Source organism: Carassius carassius, chromosome 40, assembly GCF_963082965.1.
Source record: "Carassius carassius chromosome 40, fCarCar2.1, whole genome shotgun sequence".
Lineage (NCBI taxonomy): Eukaryota > Metazoa > Chordata > Actinopteri > Cypriniformes > Cyprinidae > Carassius > Carassius carassius.
This window is the reverse complement of record NC_081794.1, coordinates 28309084-28328108: the sequence shown is the minus strand read 5'-3', so window position 1 is coordinate 28328108 and position 19025 is coordinate 28309084. Positions and strand designations below refer to the sequence as shown.

The 19025-nt window shown below is 37.7% G+C and overlaps 1 protein-coding gene across 2 annotated transcripts; it reads left to right on the top strand.

Moving 5' to 3' along the window:
- Window positions 1-3115: 3115 nt before the first annotated feature.
- Window positions 3116-18754, top strand: LOC132122512 (annexin A4-like). 2 transcript variants are annotated; one of them, XM_059532880.1, is made up of 15 exons: window positions 3116-3270; window positions 7419-7806; window positions 12542-12573; window positions 12701-12853; window positions 13622-13709; window positions 13814-13908; window positions 14005-14118; window positions 15389-15479; window positions 15578-15657; window positions 15813-15869; window positions 15981-16074; window positions 16638-16733; window positions 17724-17782; window positions 18009-18131; window positions 18221-18754. In XM_059532880.1, exons 2-15 carry the CDS (start codon window positions 7428-7430, stop codon window positions 18278-18280), a joined length of 1521 nt encoding a protein of 506 aa, XP_059388863.1. In that variant the 5' UTR covers window positions 3116-3270; window positions 7419-7427; the 3' UTR covers window positions 18281-18754. The 2 variants fall into 2 exon arrangements, with proteins under 2 accessions (XP_059388863.1, XP_059388862.1); XM_059532879.1 differs by having other exon boundaries at window positions 12539-12573.
- Window positions 18755-19025: the final 271 nt, after the last annotated feature.

Sequence of the window (19025 nt, the reverse complement as noted above, 5' to 3'; positions counted from 1 at the left end):
TATGGAACACATTTTGTGACTTAATTTGATTAAATCTGACTCAATGTGATCGGATGCAGATTCTGCCCTCTGGTGTTCATGTCAGTCTATTACATCTGTTTAATTAAAACAGTTTGTGAAACGTGACACTCGTTTTGTCTGTGTGTGTGTGTGTGTGTGTGTGTGTGTGTGTGATACGTGAGTGTTTTTTGCTTTCCCTAAACAGCTTGTTTCATATTTACATTACGTATTAACAGGAATATTGTTTCATATTATAAGAATTAAAAGAGTTCTAAAATGAAATCTGTGGTTTATTATGGTTTGTGTGATGTTTTTGTAAAGCTCAGGGCAAGCCTGGGAAATTCCAAGAAAAGGAGTTTCCTTCCCTTATCTGGAAGTGCAGGACGCACCTGACGTTAACGTGACCAGTTTTTCCACTGCTGTTCACACAAGAAAACTCAAGCCAAACCCATACGACTCTTTTATTTCTGTACATGTTTATCTGAGTGTGGGAGATGCCGTGACAGATCTGAGTCACATGACACAGACGTCAGAGAAGAGGAGTGGCTGTCGTTTTCATGCAAACTTGTTCATGTTGAACAACCGCCACCTTCTTTCAAATTCAATGTCATGGTCATTATTAGTCATGTGAGGAGGCTTTTCTCTGTTGTTTTATATGATATAGATCTGCCACACAAACCAGATTTTGCACTCATTAAAACCAAATGCAATAAAGTTCTCCATAATACATTCAAAAGTCTGGCATTCTTAAAAAACGTAACCATATAGATTTCAGCTTTTTTTGTTTGTTTGTAAGAGTTGTCACTATTTAGAAAGCTGATTTAATCCAGCTAACAGGCAAAGATCTCTCAACGTTACAAACAAACATTCTTCCATTAATGATAATAGTACATTAGTTTAAAAAAAAATCTGGGAGTAACAATGTTCTCAAAAAGTGAGCACAGAAACATACCAGTTTTTCCCTAAACGTTTCATTTAGAAGTTTGTCTAACGTTACAGAACGTTCAGAAAACATTCAAATGTAACATTGCCGTAATGTTTGCACAATTATAAAATTGAATGTTACTTTAACGACTGTACAGTTGTGGCCAAAAGTTTTGAGAATTACATAAATATTAGTTTTCAAAAAGTTTGCTGCTAAACTGCTTTTAGATCTTTGTGTCAGTTGTTTCTGTGATATACTGAAAAATAATTACAAGCACTTCATACGTTTCAAAGGCTTTTATCGACAATTACATGACATTTATGCAAAGAGTCAGTATTTGCAGTGTTGGCCCTTCTTCCCAAACAGCAAGCAGTTTTGGCCCAGATCTGGCCACATCCGGCCTGCATGTATTTCATGTGGGCAAGATGTGGGCCGGATCTGGGCCAAAACTGCTTGCTGTCTGGGTTTTTCAGGATCTCTGCAATTCGACTGGGCATGTTCTCAATCAACTTCTGGGCCAAATCCTGACTGATAGCAACCCATTCTTTCATAATCACTTCTTGGAGTTTGTCAGAATTAGTGGGTTTTTGTTTGTCCACCCGCCTCTTGAGGATTGACCACAAGTTCTCAATGGGATTAAGATCTGGGGAGTTTCCAGGCCATGGAGCCAAAATTTCAACATTCTGGTCCCCGAGCCACTTCGTTATCACTTTTGCCTTATGGCACAGTGCTCCATCGTGCTGGAAAATGCATTGTTCTTCACCAAACTGTTGTTGTATTGTTGGAAGAAGTTGCTGTTGGGGGGTGTTTTGGTACCATTCTTTATTCATGGCTGTGTTTTTGGGCAGAATTGTGAGTGAGCCCACTCCCTTGGATGAGAAGCAACCCCACACATGAATGGTGTCAGGATGCTTTACTGTTGGCATGACACAGGACTGATGGTAGCGCTCACCTTTTCTTCTCCGGACAAGCCTTTTTCCAGATGCCCCAAACAATCGGAAAGGGGCTTCATCGGAGAATATGACTTTGCCCCAGTCCTCAGCAGTCCATTCACTATACTTTCTGCAGAAGATCAATCTGTCCCTGATGTTTTTTTTGGAGAGAAGTGGCTTCTTTGCTGCCCTTCTTGACACCAGGCCATCTTCCAGAAGTCTTGGCCTCACTGTGGGTGCAGATGCGCTCACACCTGCCGTCTGCCATTCCTGAGCAAGCTCTGCACTGGTGGCACTCCGATCCCGCAGCTCAATCCTCTTTAGGAGACCATCCTGGCGCTTGCTGGACCTTCTTGGACGCCCTGAAGCCTTCTTTACAAGAATTGAACCTCTTTCCTTGAAGTTCTTGATGATCCTATAAATTGTTGATTTAGGTGCAATCTTAGTAGCCACAATATCCTTGCCTGTGAAGCCATTTTTATGCAACGCAATGATGGCTGCACGCGTTTCTTTGCAGGTCACCATGGTTAACAATGGAAGAACAATGATTTCAAGCATCACCCTCCTTTTAACATGTCAAGTCTGCCATTCTAACCCAATCAGCCTGACATAATGATCTCCAGCCTTGTGCTCGTCAACATTCTCACCTGAGTTAACAAGACGATTACTGAAATGATCTCATCAGGTCCTTTAATGACAGCAATGAAATGCAGTGGAAAGGTTTTTTTGGGATTAAGTTCATTTTCATGGCAAAGAAGGACTATGCAATTCATCTGATCACTCTTCATAACATTCTGGAGTAGCCTATATGCAAATTGCTATTATAACAAATTAGCAGCAACTTTTCCAATTTCCAATATTTATGTAATTCTCAAAACTTTTGGCCACGACTGTATAACAAGGGGAAAAAAAAGAAACATTTACAAAAAAAATTTACGTTTTTAATGATAACTTAATGCAAAACGTTCTTAAAACATATTTTTATTAGCTGTGAAATATGACTGCATGGCTACAGACTAAAAGTAGCAGCTTTTGGATTACTCAATAGTAACTAAAACTAAATACAAGCAGTCATCCTAGTAAAGAAATAGCTAAATAAAAATACATTTCAGGAAGCATATTTAAAACTCCCTGGTAAAAACTCACAATATCTTATAGGCCAGTGCTTCCCAGACCTGTCCTTGTGTATGTCTCCCTCATCTAACACCTGATTCCACTCATCAGCTCGTGAGTGGAGGCTTGGGAACCACTGTCCTAGAATCATTAATCTCTTTCTCCAAAAGGCAGGACCGGGACGTGTTTAGTTTGTGATCTGGATGTGAAGACAGGATCTGGTCACACCCACCGTCCTCCACTTCCTCATTCTCAGTCCGTACTGACGACCTCCACTCTCCACATCACGCACACATCCCAGTAAGTTTTACATTTACAATCTTTCCTACAGCTTTACAATGACAATGTATCGAGCGTTTCGCGCGTTTGTGGTGTTTTCAGCGTCACGCGCTTGATACAATGTAACACGATGTAACTTTTTTTTGTACACGATTCCGAGTTAAGCACGTTCTTTAGATGTTTGTTAGCAAAACAATATCGAGTGTTGTAAATGTTTGCGGTTTAAGTTGTGTGTTTTCAGATGGTTTGGGTGTGTGTTGTGTAATCCGAAATATTCGGCTGCCATTTTTCTGTCTGTATGGTGAGAGCGAGGCGGATTTGACGAAGGGTTAAACTGTGTGTACTGTAGTATGTAATCTGTAGTATGCCACTGTGAGTGTTTCAGTACATGTTTAGACACGAGATGGGTTGTATTTCTCCCATAAAGCATTGAGATGATGGTACTTCGTGATCCTCCTGTAAAGCAGGATGTCAGGCGTGTAGGTCTGCGCTTCACCGCGGTGTTTAACAAGCGCGCGGAATTAAACCAGAGCTCACTAGAGTAACGCACTACTAGTAACCAGTGGCGGCTCCAGACAATTTTGATTTGGGGGGGGGCAATGGGGGGTCCTGGTCAATTCAAGGGGTGTCTCATGAAAACCAACAAAAATACAGTGGACGCTGCTAATAATTGCATATTACTGCATCAAAAATACTTTTTGGTCCAAAAATAGCAAAAACTACGACTTCATTTATCATTGTCTTCTCTTCCGTGTCTGTTGTGTGAGATTTCAAAACACTGCAGTTTGTGATCTCCGGTTCGCGAACGAATCATTCGATGTAACCGGATCTTCTTAAACCAGTTCATCAAATCGAACTGAATCGTTTGAAACCGTTCGCGTCTCCAATACGCATTAATCCACAAATGACTTAAGCTGTTAACTTCTTTAACGTGGCTGACACTCCCTCTGAACAGGGCCGTGCAGGGACATTTGGAGGGGCAGGTGCTCAAAGTATAAAAGGGGCACATGGAACAAGGCTTTAAATGGCACTGGTCTAAATATCAATACAGCAATATATTGTGATGCATTGCTTGCTGATTCGCGTATCGATATGGATGATTATGTAATGACACCGCAGCAAATGCTTTGATGCAGTTTTGAAAAAGAAACAAAGACGATTATAAATTTTAAAATTAATAATAGGTTAGAAACTTAAATGCCTTAAATTGTCCCAGCCTGATGACTTTTTCTTCTCTGTTCTACAGAATAATTAAGAACAGCGGTTATAGTAAAAACTATAGAAAACGCTTGTGCCTCTACATGTTCCTCTTTCTCACCAGCCTCTGTCTCCTGGCTTGCTGTTCCCTGCTCTTTCTGTCAATTGTGCCTCTACATATCCCTCTTTTTCTTCCTCTATCTCCATCTCCTCATTTGTTCTATTACTTTCCACTCTCTGTCCATCTAGGAACAAGGCTCAATTTACTATTTCAGCATTAATCTATTATTTTAACCATCACTTCTACTCTTTCACCTAATCAATAAGCCCACCTTAAATATTGATACAAAACATTAAAAACTGATACACTGGAATATAGTGATTAATATTATTACTGTTGTAGTTGTCTAAAATTCAACACCTTTGCGACGTAAACAAATGACTACATTTGTTGTTCATCTCCTTCACACTGCATTCTGATGTCAGGTATATTATGCATTTTTTTTTTATTGACATTGATATTTTTACATTTATTTCCAGAGAGATATTGAGTTTACAGGCTAAAGTGGTCTTGCTGTTGTAAACACTGTTGCTATTGTAGAAAAATATATTTGTCACATTTAAAATATAATTATATTTTAATTCATTTGTGAATTGTTTTTATTTGTATAATGATAATTCAGAGAATGAGAAAATCTGAATAAGCCTTAACAGTGTTGTGATAATTATTTTTAAGGCACTCTACGTGTTAATAAATACTGTAATATATTAAAATTTTAGTCAAATAACATAAAGACCAGACCCCTCGATGCCTGTGAAACCTTTCTCCCTCAAACAGCACGCTAGTGTTACTTCTACACACAGCAACATATCTGCATGTTCTCACATCACATCGTTCTTGTAAAATAATAAGTTAATAAACATCAAAATCACTCCGCTGAGAATGAAACGCCACTTACCAGCTGCCACGGTGTTGAAAATATCCTCTAGCAACTAAAAAAAATGCGTGTGCGGCGTGAGGAATCGTCCCGGTCAGATGAGGTCGTCATCGTCAGGTGAAAGGTCATCATGTTGGTCATTTTATTTACGCCTAAATTATTATTAATAAATTGTATTAATATTATGATTGGGCATGGGCAGGCATTCACAAAAGGGCACTTAAGGGGCAAAGGAGCAGATCCTCAAGTGAACCGGTTCTTTCGGACAATTCGATCAAATAAACCAGTTAAAAAAAAAAAAAAAAACTGTTCACCAGTTCTTTTGCGTTTTCCCATTTATTTACTGACCGCACTCATGTTAAGAGAAGTCTGTACAGAGGCATTCATTGTGTGCCCTGTGTATGATCAGTTCTAGACTAAATATGAACATGCATTTATTCATCTTTTCTGCACAAAAACTGATTCGGTATTCCTCCAGATGCCTTAAGAAATGTAAAGTCGGAATATGTTGCAAATCTTAAATTACTTAAATGGTTAACGACACAAATATCGTTTATGCATTTAATCTCATTATTAAGCAGTGTCTTTGCTACTGAACTTTTTGATTCTTAAATTAAATCATACTAATTTAGTACTTTTAGATAAACCTAAGATTTGTGGTTCCTTACCAAAAATATAACTTTATATTTAAAAACAATCAGGAATAGCCCAGCCCTGATTTGAAAAGTATCGTAATCGGTTACTTTAAGAATTAACTCAATATTGAAATGCGATACTTTTAAAAGTAACTTTCCCAGCAGCAGAAAGTAAGTGAACCTTTAAAGGGATAGTTATCCCAAAAACGAGACTTCTGTAATCCATTTACTACCCCTCAAGTTGATCCAAACATGTATGAACTGGTAAACAAACTGTTGTCTTCCCCTCTGACTAGTATTTTCCGGTCAGATTTGGTTAACTTGGAGTTAAACTAAATATGCAGATTTATTCTGTAACTAGATTACAAGAATCATATTATATGATGCACAATTGTACCAAATGGTTTTCTATGCTCTTGGAAAATCTGAAAATACCAGTGAGGTTTAATAGTGTTTTGCAGATACTGACATAAAGTCAGTCACTCTGTATCTCCAATTATATGAAAAGATTTAAATGATCATAACATTATGCAATGCAATACAGTGATGACTGAGAGATGAAGAACATGAACAGTGTTTCTATGCTACTGTAAATGAAAGTCAGATCTTAATGCTTAGTTTAGTGTCTTAGTAACCTTTGGCCTATATAAGCAGAACATACTTGATAAACTGCCGCCCACACACACACACACACACACACACACTTGTATTGTTTGGTCAGTGGTGTATATACACATTGGGTGTTGGATTGCAAAGATGAAATATTCACTTAAAGGATTTAAAGATTCCTTATGCTAATGTCTTCTGGTGTGTGTGTGTGTGTGTGTGTGTGTGTGTGTGCAGAGCCTTTTGCAAGGTAAAGATGACGAAAAATAATCATACAATGTTTGTTCACACATTATTTATCACATCTGAGTTGCTGATGATGATGATGATGATTTGATTTGTTATTTCTAGTGACCGGGATCCAGGACCACAACTAGACATAAGGGTTTATCATTTAGTCTTTTTTTTTTTTTTTTAATGAAAAATCTTTCCATTGATGTATAGTTTTTTGGAGGACAATATTTGTCTGAGATACAACTATTTGAAAATCTGAGGGACCAAAAAAAAAAAAATGAGAAAATCATCTTTAAAGTTGTCCAAATTAAGTTCTTTGCAATGTATATTGCTAATCAAAAATGTATTTTTTTATTTATTTTTTTCGCTAGGAAATATACAAAATCTTAATGGAAAATGATCTTTACTTAATATCCTAAAGATTTTTGGCCTAAAATGAAAATCAATAATGTTGACCAGTACAGTCAGTGTATTGCTGCAAATCTACGCCAGCGACTTCAGACTGCTTTTGTTCTGCAGGGTCACATAACTAAGCATGTACATGCCCTGATGTGTGCAGGTGTCAGAGATGAGTTACCCTGGATACCCACCTGCCTCCGGCCCGTATCAGCAGGCCCCGGGCGGATATCCAGGTCAACCAGGAGCCTTCCCTCCTCAGGGCGGATTCTACCCCCCTCAGCCTGGAGCGTTTCCCCCCGGAGCAGGATACCCTCCCCAGGCCGGTGGTTACCCTGCTCAGGCGGGAGGTTACCCTGCTCAGGCCGGTGGATACCCTGCTCAAGCGGGAGGTTACCCTGCTCAGGCCGGTGGATACCCTGCTCAGGCGGGAGGTTACCCTGCTCAGGCGGGTGGTGGATACCCAGCTGCCCCTGGAGGAGGCTTCCCACCCCAGGCAGGAGGTTACCCCGCCGCTCAGCCCGGGACCTACCCCAACATGCCCCCTGCAGGTCAGTGCGGTTCGTCTGAGCTCTGCATGCAGGAGCATCATGGGATTAGGGCTGCAGCTAACGATTCTTTGATAATCGATGAATCTGTCAATTATGTTTACGATTAATCGGTTTATGTACTTATATATTTTTTTTTCCATCTCATATCCCCCCCCCCCCCCCCCCCCCAAGTAAATTATTAATAAAGGGTCTTTATCATTCAGCATAGATTTTTAAGAGATTTTAACCATTTTGCATTGTCATATCCTCATCAAAAATATACCTGGAGTTGTTTTATTGTGTTAGTAATCCTTTGTCGAACTCTTCTGCAATCAGAACACTGACCCATACTCTAGCAAATTTCACAAGGAGATTTCAAATAATGTTTTCACCAGGGCAGTCCTTAGAGCTCCTAAAGTAGTTTAACATCCTGAACAAAGCTTAAGGAATCTTTCAGAACATATTTTCACGAAGAATAAGGATAAAACAGAATAAGATTGCAGTGCATTGTATTTTATTATTTACTGGGAAACAGCTTTATAGCTTATGCTGTGAAATTGTAAACCATCCTTCGAATAAAGTGCCAGTGGCATGAAACCTGAATGGAACTCACAATTTAAAGTAAAATCCATCAGAAGGTTGTCCAGAAAAAAAATATTGGACACGCACAAAAAACCTGCTGTGTGAAAAAGAGCAGTGAATACTTAGAAAAAAAGTGCATTTCAAATATCTTTAAACATTTACATCTCTCATTCAGTCATAATTAGGCTGCACGACTGAATTATGAACTGGTAAACGACAAACTGATCACAGAACATGTTTGTAAAGTTTTAAATGTTAACTGTTAAAAAGCAATGTTATCAGCTTTTACGACTAAACATTTGCAAACAACATTGTACTGGAGAATCTGCACAAATAAAAGTCTTAGGGGCCGTTCACATATCCAGGGGTTAAAGTGGAAAAAAATCCTGAGCCTGAACTTTTTTTTGGGGGGGGGCGGGTGTTGGAGAGAAACTCCACAGGCAGACTTAATTCAAATATTGACGATAATAACAAAAATACAGTAACAAGAGCTTAAAGTGCTTAAAAAAAAAATGGTAAACCGAGTGACAACGGTGTGTCAGCTAATAGTTGCTCCCGGCTAGAGACCTGCACTCCTGCACACCCACCGAGTGCGGCGCGGGACAATATTTGATGGGTGAATGCGGACGCCGGCGGCAAGATATTACTGTGTGCGGGTTGTGGGAAAATTTAAATTATTTGCGGGACTCCTGCAAAGTGGAAATATGTAACAAAACACTAACTACATACAAATAGACCTTTATTTATAATAAAATAAAATAGACTTTGTGGAATGGGAGGATGCGGATGATAGGCTACCGTAGACAGCGACGTGTAATTCGATTCCGAAATGGCGATATATTTAAATGCCAAGTTGGATGGATTAGAAGCACACAGACCGGATGATGTCCTCCACTGGTGGAAAAGACGAATTTCCGAGATTAAGCAAAGTAACACGCCATGTACTTTGTATTCCAGCTAGCGCACCATCGGAGAGGGCTTTCAGTATTTGCGGTCGCATACTGGAACAGAGACGGATTAAACTGAAGCTCTCAACACGACATGATATTCCTGCATTGGCACATTAAGTAGTCGTACAGTTTTTTTTTTTTTTTTAAATAGTCAATTCAGTTTTTTTTATTTATTCATTTAGCTAAATATTTAAAATTGGTCTATTTTGTTATTGAGGAATAAGGATATTTTTCGTTAAATGTTTGAATGAATTGCTCAGGCCCCATAAACTACTTTTCCTTTGAACATGAAATAAATCCAGGTTTATTATTATTATATAATTTATTAGGCTATATAGCCTAATTATTATAGGTATATATTTTTATTTACATTTCTTACTTTTTTACTGTATTTCTATGTTCTAAGATCCTTGTTCATGTTCATACTTTTAATTAAACGCAAATAAAACGAAACGTTTGTTTATTTTCCGTTTCTTTTTTAAATTTATATTCAACAGGGGAGCAAGTGAAAAAAATAAGAGTAGCAGGCAGAATATGCAATGTATTAAAAAAAAGAAAAACTATACTGATTTTGCGGGCTGGACGAAACTTGATTGTTTGCGGGCGGGAGCGGGAGAAAATAACATTTTTGCGGGAGCGGGAAGGAAGGAAAAATCCTCTCTACTCCCGGCAACGTCGTGGTAAGTTTGAGTGCACGGGCAGCGGCTCTATGACCGGAGTCTGGTGCTGCGTTCCAGGCAGGTTTTTGAGCTCGTAAGTCACTATTTCAAACCACGACTAACAACTTTGTACCGTTCCAGGCAAGTCATGCCAAACTTTCTGAGCGCAAGGAAATGTAGCTAGATTATTAATTTTATTGCAACGTTACATTGACCTAAAATCTATTTTTCAATGTGTACCACTTGCATAAACACTGCATCCGTAGGCAGTGTTATCCGTAGGGGCTGTCACTGTTGTTTCACGTGCTGTGTGACCTCGGAGTACATCGATCTAGTACGAGTTCACGGGTGGGAAGTCACGGGTTTGACTGCCGTTCCAGTGCACTTTCACGGGTTTAAGGTTGGAAAAACTAGGGTTACGGGTTGCCTGGAACGCGACATAAATCATAACGAGCAAGCACTTTCTTACCGCTGCTGGCATACAGTAGCTTCCTCGAGCAAATCATGCAGAAACAAGCCCCGGGCTCTCTCAGTTTCTTGCACCAACTGCCAAAAAGCGCCATTTATTTGAGTCCTTTTATCTATTGCTAGGAGTCTAGGACATCATCCCCAGGCTGCATAAACTTGCGCTCCATTTTTTTTTTCTCCGACAACGCTAACGTGACATTGACGTATGGGCGTCAATCATACTGTGTTGCAAGGACACGCCCTTCTCTGCTTCTGTTAGGCTTGTAACGTTAGTTAAAGCTGCGTTCCTCTCATATGATTGGTAGGTGAAATAAATTGGACCGAAAATATTAAACTGCATGCGCAGGCTCTCAAATATTATTATAATTTTTTTTTCCCTCATGGCCACACGCCGGAGATCCGGCACGGTGCCGGAATACTTTAAGCCCTGCATATCGCACCTAAAAACGCGTGGAAAACGCTAGGCGCACCGCTTTCTCCTTCTTTCCAAAGCGCTCGGGCAGAAGCGCCCCTGAGGCGTCTGCCGTTGCTAAGCAACCATGACGTGCTCTCTCCTCGAAGACGAGGAAATTTCAGCAAAGGATAAATGGATTTGCAGCTCTAAAAATCGCTTGCAGTAGCTCTGCTACTAAATTTATTTCAAAATGGAAATCCATATACAGCTATGATCAGCTGTTCCTTTCATCTTGGCTGAGCTTTAAACGTTGTTACGGGAAAGGATGAAGCTGATTATTTAGTTCTTGTCACATGACCTGCGGTGCGCTTGCGGTATTCAGAAAAGTTGATGTTGAGCGATATGTGAACGTCCCCTTAAACAGTTCAGTAGTGCAGAATTTACAGGTTACTCTTCTTTTTTTTTGAAGGCTCAAAGTAAAGTACTCCCACATCCCGCTGAATGCTGCAGACGCTGTTCGGGAAGCACGTGACATAAAACGAGGCCAACTATTGTAAAACCTCCGGTGGCTCATTACTGCACACTTTGGTCAACGCAGATTTGAAATATGCCCGAAATGAGCCGCTTACGGCAAATAAGTTATTTAGCAACGAATCGATGACTAAATTAGTTGACGACTATTTTAATAATCTAGTTAATCCATTAAATCGATTCGTTGTTTCGGCTCTACATGGGATTGTAGTTGGTTGTAACGGCTTCTGAAAAACTTAGCACTAATGGGATGTATTGGCAATTAAAAATGAGTTCTAATTTCAGTTTGCATGCTTGTAAAAAAAAATAAGATTGGAGGGGAAAATCTGTGCATTGAATTGGAAGTGCATCAGTTCCCATTTATGATGCATCATAAAAAAAAAGTGTTTGTTTCTTTTGATAAGAGCACATTTTTCACTAATTTGACGTTGAATCTGTTTGCATGCTGATAAGAATAGACGGTTATTTCTGTGATGCAGAAAACCTCACTATCCTGTCATTGAAATGTACTGAACTGTAGAATGTACTTTTTAAAGTAATAACAATAATACAGTTTTTTTTTACTTTATTCACTTGAGAAAAAAAGTTTTTTTTTTACATGTTTTAATCTAAATGTTTGTGGATTGCTCTGTTTTCAAAAAAGATTTTTCAAATTTCAGTGTATTACATGGTTTTAATTTATTCTTAATAAAAATATATTTTAAGTCTTATTTAAAAAAAAAAAACATTTTAATGTTTAATTTATTTGATTTCTGCCCACTTTGATGACACTATTTTGTATTAAATCATAATGCACAGAATCCATAAAAATCTAAACGGACCACACAGAATTTATTCTGTGAAACAAATAAACCACATTTCAGAATGTTAATGTTACAATTGTTAAAGTTTTATTTTGATTGCTTCGACATCCTCCTTGATGATTAATGTAATCAAAACCGAATACAGAAAATTCTTAGCTTTCCTATTTAATTTTTTTTTTTTTTTTTCAGGAAAAATTACCAGAAAAAATCAAATGGATTTAATATAGCTCTGAAAGTGTTTATTTTCAAATGAATCTTTTTTTTTTTTTTTAATGCATCGTGTGTAATTAAAAAAAAAAAATAATAGTTGCATAATTTTTTGTGCTTTTGATTTTCTGTATAGTTATGAGTTATTTTTGTTGTTAGCAGGTGGATGGGGCGCTCAACCCGGCTTTGGAGCTGTAAGCATCCCTTTATGTCTGCCTCTTTTATTCTGCATAATCAGTTTTGTGATGCACTTTTAAATGCACTACAGAATTAGATTGATTAAGTGTGACTCGTCTTATAAATGTCCTGTGCTCTGTGCAGCCGGCTGGAGGAATGCCTCAGGGTTACCCCGGGGTCCCAGTGCCGGGACAGCAGCCCATGCCAGCGTTCCCAGGTGCTCCGAACCCATCCATGCCCGGATATGGAGGGGGCGTCCCGACCGGACCGACACCACCAGTCGGTCCTACTGTCAATGTGAGACTTTGTCAGCTTCGTCAGCCACTAGGAGCTTTAGTTTGGTTCTAGATTATCATGGTCACTGACCTGAAATTACAATATTTCATCTAGAATTGATCGTGTGTGTGTGTGTTTGTGTATAGTAAAAATGAAACCTTATCCAGTAATCCGAGAACAAGAGAGACATACAGTAAAAGAAAACAGGAACCACTCTTACCTCAGTTGTTTGATAACTTCCTATTGAAACTGGATATGCTGAATGTCTTATTTTTTACAATACAACAGTTTTCTGTTTGTGTGTGTGTGTGTGTGTATATATATATATATATATATATATATAAAAAAAAAAATGTATACACAAATATGTGAGAAATGTTTATATAATTTTCAAAATATATACTGTGTGTTTTTATATATACATGAAGAAAAAATGTGCACGATACTCCCTTATATTCTGTAAACAAATTTATTTTGGATGCAATTAATCGTGATTAATTATTTGACCGCACTAATTACAAACAGTTCAAGATATTAACAGCTAAATTTTTTTTTTTTTTTTTAAGAGCATTTAAATTTAAAAGTTGTAATATTTTACCCTAATATTTAAGTTTAGTAGTTTAGGCCTGTTTTAAATGACACAACTTTACTGTAATGTTAAAATTGCTCATTTAATCTCCAGAAATTGATTCATAAAAAAACTAATCCCATCAGTAACAAAGGCATCAGTTTCAGTACTTGGTAAGAAGATGCAAATAATCATGATGTTTGTGTGGTGTTCGTGTTTAGAAGGGTTTCCGAGGAACCATCAAGGACTTTCCTGGTGCTGATCCGCTCCGAGACGTCGAGGTTTTACGGAAAGCTATGAAGGGCTTCGGTGAGAAGAAATTCACTTGTTTATTTGAACCATAAAAAAGGTTTAGTATACTGTATGTTCGCATGTCTTAAAAATACAGAGAGCTGAATGTGTTTTGCTCGCAGGAACCGATGAAAACGCCATTATTGAGCTTCTCGGCAGTCGATCCAACAAGCAGCGTGTGCCGCTGAAGGCGGCGTATAAAACCACTTACGGCAAGGTGAACAAACGAGGAATGAAGCTTCAAAAACCTAATAATGTGAACGACTGGGTTATGGTTTATTACGTATAACTCTGCTTTTAAAATGCTTTGCAGGATCTGGTAAGCGACCTGAAGTCGGAGCTGAAAGGAAACTTTGAAGATCTGGTTCTGGCGATGCTGAAGACTCCTGCGCACTTTGATGCCTCTGAACTCAGGGAGGCCATATCAGTGAGATGCTTTCTTTGCCTTCATTTTCGGGAAAATATGTGCAAATGCACTCCGATGCTAGATCTGTCGGTCAATTGTTTAAACCTCTCTTATTCAGATCCTAGCAAGCTGCCTTGCCATCTACATAGGCAGTATCCTAACTGAATTACAACCTCATAAATGACTGGTTTGGATAATCGTACATGCAATGCTCCTCAAAGAAATGCTTCCAGACTGGAATGAATGACACTCTCTGAGTCTGTGGTTCTCTTTCCGCACTGGAAAAATATGGAAAATCTGAAATAATCCTGATGATTGAGTGATTTAAAACTCAATGTATTTGGACGCTTGTTTCTGCCACGGGATAAAAAGATAATAAAGGTTATTATCACCTTTATCTCACAATTCGTACTTTTTTCCTGGAGAGTTTCTTAACTAGACTCAGACTTTGTTTCTCTGAATGAGTGTGCGTCTCTCAATTCAGTTTTTTTTTTTGCTATGGAATACAAAATAAAAGTTAATTGCAGAATTATCTCTCAATTCAGCCTTTTTTTTTAACCCTCAGAATTGCATGATATAAATAAAAAGAATTGTGAGAGATAAACTTGCATCTTTAATTAAAATGAGAATTGATACATATACTCTAAATTGTGAGGAAAAAACTGAATTGTGAGATTAAACTTTTTTTTTTTCCACAAAAAAAAGACAACTCAGATTTAGGATTTTTTTTTTTAAGTCACATTTTAAGATCTTTAAGATATCTTAAGTTTATATTTTGCAATTCAGATTTTTTTTTTTCTGAGGATAATAAGAAAAAATGAATTGTGAGATAAAGGTCATAACCTTTTTTTAATTGTATTAGTTTGTGGCAGAAACACACATACGTAGGCTTAAAATCACATTTTATTGTAAAATGGCACTAAATTTAGAAATTTCCAAACAAATATATATATTTTTTTTAAACCAAACATAAATGTACTATTTTATTTTAGTTCCCCTCATTCCTATTGTCATCTGAAAACTTAAACAAATTGTTGTGGAGTGAAAGATATAAACACACATTATAGTGTCATTCATTATAAACCACATTTATTTTAAACTGCAGTAAAAACTGAAACTATGAAGGTGTGTGAAATGTGCCTCACGTACTTCTCCCATTCGGGACACCAATCCAAATGTTTTAAGCTCTTGAGGTTTATTGCAATATAGAAGTTGATTTGGTTGACTTTCAGATGATTTAAAAACTGAGATTTGCGTTCGTAATCAGTGCTTTGCTGGCAATGCTTTTCAGGGTGCAGGAACCGATGAGGCCTGTCTCATAGAGATTCTGTCCTCTCGAAGTAATGCTGAGATTCGGGAGATTACGAAGATCTATAAAGCAGGTGAGTCAGTGTTCACAAACCCACTGAAGATCTCCGATCACGTGTTTCGTTAGTAGAGCTTTATGAGAGACTGCTTCAGATGAGTGTTTGTTGTCTAGAGTACGGTAAATCTCTGGAGGACGCCATCAGCGGAGACACGTCTGGACACTTTCGCCGTCTGCTCGTCTCTCTGTCTCAGGTACAGACACTCAGCACTGTGTGTGTGTGTGTGTGTGTTTCTTGATCACGATCTATTGTAAATTAAACTTGCTGCCATTTTTTTTTTTTCAGTTAGCCCAAACCAGTTTTGATTGAATTTTCATTCATTTAATTTCATTTCTAAAATGTTTTCAGGGTAATCGAGATGAGAAGGAGACCGTGGACATTTCGATGGCCAAGCAGGATGCTCAGGTTGGAGAAAAGACTTGATTTGCTTATACAAATCCAGCATTTGATGTAAATGTGCATGTTTAGGTTGCTGTCGTCCTCCTGCGTGCATGTGAGATGTTTTCTGTGTTGCAGAAACTCTACGCTGCAGGAGAGAAAAAAGTTGGCACGGACGAGTCTCAGTTTAATGCGATTCTGTGCGCTCGCAGTAAACCTCATCTGAGACAAGGTAGAAACCCACAAGCCCACAGAAATACACAGGAACTGCTGCTATATTTTTTCTAACTAGGACCATCTGTTCAAAAGCAGTCAACTAGAAAGAGCTTCATTCATTTGAGTTCCCTAAATCAGACATCTTCAGTTATCTCCTCTGCTTTATTTGCTCTTTCTTTGACCATAATTGCCAAAAATGAAATTCCAAACCTGTTATTTCTAACACTAAACATTTCATAGTGAATGCAGCTGTCAAGCTCTTAAAAGCACAAAAAAATGCTTAAATATTATAACCGTAATCCATTTGACTTATGCACTATAGAAGAAGTCCTATGATGCAGTAGTTTTGTGTAAGGAACAGACTGAATATAAAGTCATTATTCATTGATGAGGGTGGAAAATTTCTTGAAATGTTTTAAAAATCCTGGAAAGTTTCCCAAACTTATTCAATGTTTCCGAAACTTACTGGAAATTTTCCAACTTATTGCAACCATATTCGCTGATATTGCAGATTTAGTGATGCATCGCAGCAGATCTGTACAGATTGTCAGTAACGTTTGTGCATTATGTCTCTCGCAGTGTTTCATGAGTACCAGCAGATGTGCGGCAAAGACATTGAGAAGAGCATCTGCGGTGAGATGTCTGGAAACGTGGAGTCTGGAATGGTGGCAGTGGGTGGGTATTGAGCTCTGATTGGTCCCGAGCAGAACCGTCAGCCAATAGCTGATCTAGAAGAAGCAGGCAGTGATGAGCAACAGCCAATCACTGCACTGGAATAGAATCAGTTTGGAATAAGATGCAGATCTGAGGTTATGATGAGTAAAATGCTGAAATGTTTTCCATATGCAAACATGACACAGGAAAACCATTGTTTTTTTGTTTTTTTTTCATGCACCGGTCTCAAGTCAAAGATTTTGGGCAGGTTTGAGTTTATTTTTTTTACTAGTGAAAGGAAAACATCCTAAAACCACATTTGTGTGTTTCTTTCATGCATTTCCAAACTATTTGCGTCTGTAGATTTCAATTACAATACATATCTCTAAAAGTTTTTCCTCTGCTTCAGCAGCACTTACAAACCCCAAACTTAGCAGTTTTATTCCTGTCTATATTCTGAAGGTTTTTACTGAGGGGTTTGTCCATGTTTTGTTTGGTCTGGTTTATATAGCATTTTACTCCTGAAAGTGGTGTGTGTGTGTTTGGGTTGTTTTTTTCTTCTGGCTGTTGACCGTATTTTCTGATTTACAAAAAGAAAAATCCAAAACCTTTGAATATTTCAACAAAATAAAACCCATTTTGAATCTGGCTTTATCCAATGTTCAGATTTATTCGATTAGATAATGGATTTTATGCAAATAATTTTAGAAGACTTAAAACAAACGGTATCAAATGCATACTCCTAGGACACTTTTTTTTTTTTTTTTTTTTTGTGGTGTTTCACTTCTACAGTGTCTTTTTATTTGTGAATGTTTGTAGTCAATGTTTATCATACATTTCCTCTTTAAACATAATCAAATTAAAGGCATATTCCTTAAAATATTGCAACATGATTGATACAAAACCATATTCTGCGACTGATTAATTGTTAGTAATCTCAATAAACGAATCCTCTTTCTGTAGTGTGTGTGTGTGTAGTTTCTAATCATGTTCCATCTGTGTATTTTTCAGTGAAGTGCATTAAAAACACTTCAGCCTACTTCGCTGAACGTCTCAACAAAGCCATGAAGGTAGAGAATCTGCGGTTATGTGGTTGTTTTGCTATGGTTTTGTCATTCAGAAGCAGATCTGATTGTTAGAAGTGGGTTATGTTTATGCACTTTTTTTTTTTTTCTGTCCCAGTAAATCCTGCACTGAGCTGCATGAGGCTTTTTTCCCCTAAATGTTATATGCATGCATGTATCCCACTGTGGATCAATATGCATGCATGACCTGTTGATATTTACCTTTATTTAGGGTGCAGGAACCAAAGACAGGACTCTGATCCGCATCATGGTGTCCCGCTCTGAGGTGGATATGCTGGATATCAGACAGGAGTATCAGCGACTCTACGGGAAGTCTCTCTACACTGCCATCTCTGTACGTCTCACACACACATGTACAGTACACTATACAATTGTTCTGAATATATATATATATATATTACCATATTTTTCTCAAATCTTCAGGGAGACACCTCTGGTGATTATAAGAAACTGCTCCTGAAGCTGTGCGGAGGAAGTGACTGAAGAACCAGGAAGTCAGATGTGTTACCATGATGACTGGATATGTGACATCATCATATTAATCCCTCGTATATCAATGTGTCATGTTAACTAATTCTGTAATCGCTCTTTACAGCTTTATTAAGGATTTAATTGGTGCCTTAGAAAAGTTATTACGATAAAACCTTTCATTATTAGTTCTATTTTGCTATCTATTCAGACTATGCATGATCTGTAGAGAAGCTATGTTTTGTACAGATGCCAAATCTATGCTGTCACTCGCAACCAAAAATACAATCTGTTCTCCATCACTGAAATGCCTTGGATGACGAAGTCTTTTGAAATAATGAAATATATGCCATAGTTTTTATATAGTGCGCTTTTATGATCTATATGCAAGAAGAATATAAGCTTGTCAATCATCATGAAGGTCTTGATGGGTCAGTCTCTAGAAAATGTGTCCTATTTTACCCCAAAATTAAAATATAAAATTAGAAAATATCTTTGCTTAAAGTCAAATCTGTTTTAGGAAGACTGAGCTTTTTGCCTTTTTTTTTTTTTTTTTTTTTTTTCCTTCATAATTTCCGGTAATGCATAATAGGCGTTTTTCACGTGTGGTGTTTTTTTTTTTTTTTTTTTTTTTTTTTTTTTTATAATTCTCTTTTTCTTAAATTCTGTTTTATAGTAAAAACGAATGTAATAATATTTTGTACAACAAATAAATTTTAGCATATTCTTCCATCGTGGTAATGGATATCTGTGAACCATA

Coding starts and splice junctions, on each gene's coding strand:
- LOC132122512 (XM_059532879.1), top strand. CDS start 7,428: ATGAGTTACCCTGGATACCCACCTGCCTCCGGCCCGTATCAGCAGGCC. Junction 13,710..13,813: donor GAAAGCTATGAAGGGCTTCG/GTGAGAAGAAAT, acceptor TTTTGCTCGCAG/GAACCGATGAAAACGCCATT. Junction 18,132..18,220: donor CTCTCTACACTGCCATCTCT/GTACGTCTCACA, acceptor TCAAATCTTCAG/GGAGACACCTCTGGTGATTA.